Here is a 6,810-nt window from a genome sequence, read left to right on the forward strand (position 1 = left end):
CATGTGCCACCAATTGAATTAGGTTTAAATAAGACACGAGGAACTAGTTTTTATTTTTTTTATTTTTTTCCCACCAAGACTAGTTGAAACATGTTATTCTTTCTTTAATTTCAGAACCATATTTTCACTTAAATTTGTTCTACAATGCAGATGCTAAAGAGTAACAATTGCTTACTAATTAAGAATCATATGATAAGCCATGACCTAATTACAAGTAATATAATCCCATCGGTTGTTCGGTGCCACTTATTGACAACATAATAATACAACGAATATATACATCTGTTGCTAGCTAATGCAAGTCCGTGCACTCAGGGAGATAACCTTAATAAAAGTGCAAGTAAGAATAAGACTGCAAGCCTTACAATGAAACTTTTCCAATGATTTGAATTGCACTCTGGAAATGCTTCGAAAGGAAGAAATATTTACAGGATTAAAAATGATGTCAACAAACTAATTAATCAGTGGTCATGAAATGAATTGCATTAATGTTACAACGTATGGAACACCGAGCTAGCACAACCACAAATACGACAAAGAATCCTAACATCGGACTTTTTCTCCACGCAGCACAAGCAAATCAGAGAAGCTTTGATATCACATGACAAGAAGTCCAGAATGCCTTGGTTGCAGCCCTTAGAATTACAGGGTTTTGGTATATCCTGTTCGGGGAAAAAAAGAAAAAAAAGATCAAGATCAGTAGATAAGGTAATTCTATAAAAAAAAATAATAATAATAATTAAATAATGGCTTGATCAATCAAATATAGATGTGGGAGCAAAGTGAAGATTCTTGGAACTTGGCAAGGTACTGATCAGAAGACATAGTTCACCTCACACTAGTAGCCGACACTATAAAATCACCATTACACACTGCATAATAAATATAGACCATGTACATATAAGCAGGATTTAGCATAATTAACCTACCCTATAGCAGTTGCACCCCAAGATGCCACATTATAAATAACTTTGCTTCCATCCCATGCCTTCCGAAGCTTTCCCTTTTTCTTTTTCACTGAGAATGTCTTGCTAAGGGCTAAAAAAGAATTCAGAGAATGTCAGAACTCCATTCCGATATCACCGGCAACAAAATTGTTACAACTACACATAAGTTGTATTTGGAATGAACAGGTGAAAGAAAACTACAGAAATTTTTCTCTTCAATTCATCATACAACATTAGGAAGAAAAATATAGGCACAGAACAGTTGAAGGATAAAGCCAATCAAACTTACCATCCTGGAGCTGGTTTGGCGTCAAATCCTGCAAAATAAACATCAACCATTTAGAAAACATTTTATTCTTCAAAGAAAGTATATCATCATCTTTTTACTCCTTAATTTCTTTTTATAACCCATGGTTGACATGTATAGACCTTGTCATTAAAATTGTGTGTGACACAGTTAAAACTAGAAAAAAAACTTCACAAATTCTTTAATCTGGGTTCAACAACAGAGCAGATAAGGCACCATGTTAACACATGTTGATCTCCACAAAGTCAAATATATAATTATACGATCCCCATTGCTTTCATCTGGCATAATAGAAAATACAATAGCATAACTTATAATCCAAGTTGCATCTTCAAACGCATAGCAACTTTAATACCATACTTAGAAAGGATTGCAAATCTTTTTAACATGAAACCCATAATATTTGGGACTAAGGCTTTCTGTTGTTGTAAACCCATAATAGATCCTTGGGGTCATTTTCTGAAGAGGTCATTAAAAAGAAAATCAAACTCTAGCATGCATACTAATCTTAATTCAATGATACCTCTTTCCTAGAGCACTATCGATTTGCTGAATGCTGTATAAGGGTTAATACTTACGCGTGCAAAAAGCACTTGGATACAAAACATGCCCAGAGACCCTCACTCAAGCAAGCTTTTAACGTAGCAAAAGTATATGTACAAATTTAAACCATTAGATGTGGTCCAACAGATACACTTAAACAGGACCGGTAATTGATCAAACTTTTTCGATCAAAACAAGAGAAGAAAATGGATAAGGAAACCATATCCAATCATATTTCCAACAACTGTTAAAATATGGCTCCCATGAGTTCATTATAACTTATAAGTTCTATAATAAGGGTCAATAACAGCCATGGCATAAAATCAATTGAAGTCAAGGATGGTTATACAAGTGTGGGATACTGTTTGAAATTTTCAAAAATAATAATAATCATAATAATGATAAGTTAACTAACTAGGGAAAGATCGATCCAGGAAACTTCAAATTTTAACAAAGAGTGGAAACCTGGCACACCTTAGTCTGTTTGAGGGACAACAAATATGCAGCCATGAAGCACGCAATGCCCTCTACTATATCTTCTTGCTTAACAAGAACATAGTCTTCTTGTTCTGATTCATCACTTTCTCTTTCCCATAGATCATTTTTATCGACCACATCCCAAGAATTACCTTCTTCTGTGACAGTACAAGAAATTTTTTAGCATCCAATTCCAAGCCTTAATGAGAAAAGGCCAACTATTATAAATCCAAGCACAAAGTTGCTAACGGCTGAACTTCAAAAAGACTAGCGTATTTGGCAACAAGTCAAAAAATGGAGCCATCTTTGCATTCATACCAGCCATATTTTGTGGAACTGTTGCCTGTGCACTCTCTAGCTTTTCAAGGAAGTCGACGCATTGAACTCTAGACTTAAGAAGATCGCACAACTGTAGTAAGATGGAGAGGATATGGAGTTACAAAATGGAAGTAAGCATATATTATCCTCTCAATGAATCACAAAAATGCATAACTCATTCACAATTAGTATTTATTGACTACACTGGACAAGGCTACAAGATTTGGGTATGACAAGGGCAACTTATTTCTACTACATTATATGAATGGTGTTTTAAATGGGGGAAGAAAACAGAAAATTTTCACTAGCACGTCTATCTAAAGGTTCCAGAGCATGATGTGCCATACAAGAGAGGAGGTTTGAAATATATTGATCTTAAAGTATATAAATAGTTGGCACAGACTTAATATATGGCACATGACGCTGGATCAAAGATCTGTCTGCTTAAATTAGTGTGGTAATTAACGAAGACAAACCCTTAATTGCTTAATAATGGTATAAAGGGATAATTTTCATGACAAACAACGGGTTACGCCTACAAATTTGAAAATGGGGCCCTTCATTTATTTTTATTTGAACATTAACATCAAAATTCAGGACTCACATTCCAATGGGAAGGCAATTAAGTTCAGAGCAACAGTCTCAAACTACAGACCCTCTTAATCAATAGCAATTTCTATTTTTGATGATGTGAATCGAGGTAAACCTCGGATAACAAAATTGCAGAACAAACATGACTTCAAATAACCGTCTTTAGAACGACTTTAACCATTCTTAACATTGGCCTGAACTAAAAATCAGCTCAGCCGTAGACAGCAGACTCAGTATACTAATTCATTATCCAGTAAATCCTGACCCAAGCATTCATTGTATAACCAATCCTAGTTGCAAACCAGCATGCCTCAAACATTCAATGCCGCATACCAGAGACACAGGCTCAGCTAAAAAAACAAACACTATGTATTGAAATAAAGGAAAATAAATTCAGTATGTCCCACCACAAATTCAAAAGGCTAATCAGTAATCACCCAACAAAAAAAAAAAAAATTTGAAAAACACTTTCCAATTAATGCTTTCGTTTTCAGTTTTCAGTCTCACAAATTTTAAAAACAAAAACAAATTCAAAGCTAAAGATTCACTAGATTTTGCTAAGGTTTCTCTCACAATTCAAATCCAATTGGCAATTTTCATTAGCTAAACTACAACTAAATTGTCCGTACAAAGCATAAAATAAAAAAAATTAAAAAAACCCTAGAAACCAAATTGATCACAAAAATTCATACCTCATCGGCTTCTCGATCACTGCCACGGAGAGATCCCGAGGCTGAGCTTTCGCCACGTGTGCCACCGTCACCGTCACCGTCATCGTCTTCCTCATCGTCACCGCCACCGTCAACACCGCTCGTCGTAGCGAGCAATTCAAGAGCTCGTTGACACTGTTCCACCACAGACTGCAAAGTCTTCCTCTTCAATCGAACCCTATCCGTCTCCGAAATCTCCATGTGCAACAAGCCCTAGCTATATATATATATAACACAATTCACAGACTCAGAAAAAGCCAGCTCTAATAAAAATTTCAAAATCACAAGAATTTGAATACCTTGAAAATTCCTTTTCCTTTGCTTTTTAGTTTTTCACGCCCTAGGAAATTGTTTTTCCAGGTCCATGAATTGGGAACCCTATGGAATTCAGATAGATCGTGTTGTTGTTTTTTGAGGTTTGAGTTTTGGGTTCGGAGAATTATCGGACATGTGCGGCTTTTGTTTTGTTTTTACCTTGTCTTCTAGTTTTCCCAAACGTGATGGTTTTTTGGGGGACTCTATTATTTTTTTAATGTTTCTCGTGAATTTGGAATTTGTGTTTCAAAGTTTTCAACTAGTACACGGAAACGGTAAATAATAGTGCTATTGAATTTGTTTAATCAGATGAATTTGGGGAATTTATTTGTTAATTACTATTAAGCTGAGCTAATTGGTGTGCTAACCTGCAAGTTGCAAACGAATGTTTCTAAATTTGTTGAGGTAAAAACATCTGAAACCTTCTGGCTTGATTGTTGAACTTGTTAATTTTGGATTACTGTGTGATTTAATTACACTTTATTATTAAGTCAATACATTAACTTTTTTTTTTTAGTTTAAACAGAAAACTGAATCATAACATTGCATTTATTTATTTATTTTCTTAAATGATTTTAAATTTAAATTTAAATTTAAACACGTAATTTATTAAAATTCAAAGTTGCAAGTCTTAACTTTATTAATTAAAGATTTGAAATTAAAATCATCCTAAATTGTATTTAAATAATAAAGCTAATATCATAAGAAAATGCCACGTTGATAATATTTTTATCATACTTTGACAACAAATTCTAAGTTTGTTTACCTGCAAGTTGCAAACGAATGTTTCTAAATTTGTTGAGATAAAAACATTTGAAACCTTCGCTTAATTGCCAAACTTGTTAATTTGGATTACTGTGGGATTTGATTGCTCTTTATTATTAAGTCAAGGCATTAACTATTTTTTAGTTTAAATAGAAATCTGAATCATAATATTGCATTTATTTATTTGTTTACTTTCTTAAATGCTTTTAAATTTAAATTTAACCATGTAATTTATTAAAATTCAAACTCTCAAGTCTTAACTTTATTAATTAAAGATTTAAAATTAAAACCATTTTAAATTGTATTTAAATAATAAAGCTAATGTGGTAGAGAAATGCCATGTTCATAATATTTTTACCATACTTTGACAACAAATTCTAGATGACAAGTTGTTATGAATTATTATAAGTGGACAATAAAAATAATTTCAGTAGTGGATTCAAATTAAAAACCTGTGTGTGGGTTTTTTTTTTTTTTTTTTTTAAACAACACACGGGCCCAAGTAAAGAAACAAGGATCCTAGGCCTTATACTTTATGCTTTAAGGGATTGGGCTTGGTTCATCGCAGCTAAATTGGGCTGATTTCAAACCAAGTGGTGCACAAAGCGTGGATCATACAACACATACATGCTAACATACAACAAGCATATACGTATTGAATAGTAAGGAACAGTAAAGAATGAAATAACAAGGAAAAGAAAAGAAAGTAAAATAAAATAAAATAAAATAAAATAAATAAATAAAACGTTAGGGATCCTTAGGATAACATGGAGTGTTTCATTATTTATTTAATTTTGTAATACATTATGCTCACTAGAACGTGTTACAAAGTCCAAATAAGTTCAAAAATCACAAACTTAAATGACTCTTCAGGTCTCTGAGACTTGCGAAGTTTAAATCCCTTTGAATCCAAGTGTGTTCTCTAGTGACAGTTTTGAGGATTTCAAACGGTGTTTTTCCCTCTATTTTCTCTTTTTTTGAATTCTAACAATGTTTGCTCACGGATTTTACTCTAATTCCACTCTTGCTAAATGCCTTTCATTGTTGGCTACTTCTTGTTTTATAGTGTCATCCTAGGATTTCTAAGGTATCATTGATTCCCTCTATTTGCTCCCCTAGGTACCATAACCAATATTGTGTTAGCAACATTGGTGGGTAGTCCCTTACTCATTCTTCATTATTTCCTTCTTTTGAGGTTCCCTCTTCAAAAGACCCTAACTGACTTTTCCGTTCTGGGGGGTTCTAGAGGGCCGACTTTTGGTCTTTTTTTCCCCCAAGTCTTCTAGATTCCACCTTTTCAAACCTACCTTTTAGCTGCTTTTTCCTTTGTCATTTTTCTCAAGTGAGCTGGTTTCTTCCTACCAGGCTTAAAGATCCCCAATTACCTTCCTTCATGGTTTCTCTTCCTGAGTTCCCCGAAGTACCAGACTTTTACTCATGAGTTATTGGTCCCCGAATCTTCTAATCCCTTATTTGCATCATTGGCTGGCTGATAGGGACATATCTATCCTTGTTCTTCGTGTTTCTGGGCATGCCCCCTTTGAACTGTCTTAGTCACAACCTAGCCTTACTGCACATCCCGAGGATCCTAGGCTCCTGAGAATTCCCAGGTATCTTGGTCCAGTTTTTTCCGGACTTTTTCTTTCCTTTGTTTCGTGAGGTCCAAAGCTTGCCCATCCATGGATTTGGGTCCCTCTTTATGGACCCTTTGTGGGTTTGGGCCTCCCCTTTTTTTTATTAAAAGCCCAAATGTTTTTCTAAATTTCAATCCTCTGTGTTGTTTTGGGCCTTGGTACAACATTGTGATTTTTTGAACCTTAACAACGTGTCACCTAAG

General features: G+C 34.3%; 1 protein-coding gene across 2 annotated transcripts; it reads right to left on the bottom strand.

Moving 5' to 3' along the window:
* Positions 1 to 220: 220 nt before the first annotated feature.
* On the bottom strand, positions 221 to 4,443 carry LOC115960878. Of its 2 annotated transcripts, none has more exons than XM_031079879.1 (7): positions 4,193 to 4,443; positions 3,876 to 4,110; positions 2,593 to 2,683; positions 2,272 to 2,429; positions 1,237 to 1,264; positions 930 to 1,038; positions 221 to 662 (listed from the first exon to the last, which is right to left on the bottom strand). In XM_031079879.1, exons 2-7 carry the CDS (start codon positions 4,092 to 4,094, stop codon positions 581 to 583), a joined length of 687 nt encoding a protein of 228 aa, XP_030935739.1. In that variant the 5' UTR covers positions 4,095 to 4,110; positions 4,193 to 4,443; the 3' UTR covers positions 221 to 580. The 2 variants fall into 2 exon arrangements, with proteins under 2 accessions (XP_030935739.1, XP_030935738.1); XM_031079878.1 differs by having other exon boundaries at positions 2,272 to 2,432; positions 4,193 to 4,440.
* Positions 4,444 to 6,810: the final 2,367 nt, after the last annotated feature.

The sequence above is a fragment of the Quercus lobata genome, chromosome 9, assembly GCF_001633185.2.
Source record: "Quercus lobata isolate SW786 chromosome 9, ValleyOak3.0 Primary Assembly, whole genome shotgun sequence".
NCBI classification, from domain to species: domain Eukaryota; kingdom Viridiplantae; phylum Streptophyta; class Magnoliopsida; order Fagales; family Fagaceae; genus Quercus; species Quercus lobata.

Excerpts from the sequence above, each read along its gene's own strand:
- LOC115960878 (XM_031079878.1), bottom strand. The coding sequence starts at position 4,094 with ATGGAGATTTCGGAGACGGATAGGGTTCGATTGAAGAGGAAGACTTTG. Across the intron at positions 2,684-3,875 it reads GTGATCGAGAAGCCGATGAG|TTGTGCGATCTTCTTAAGTC; the intron begins GTATGAATTTTT and ends ATCTTACTACAG. Across the intron at positions 1,039-1,236 it reads GCCAAACCAGCTCCAGGATG|CCCTTAGCAAGACATTCTCA; the intron begins GTAAGTTTGATT and ends ATTCTTTTTTAG.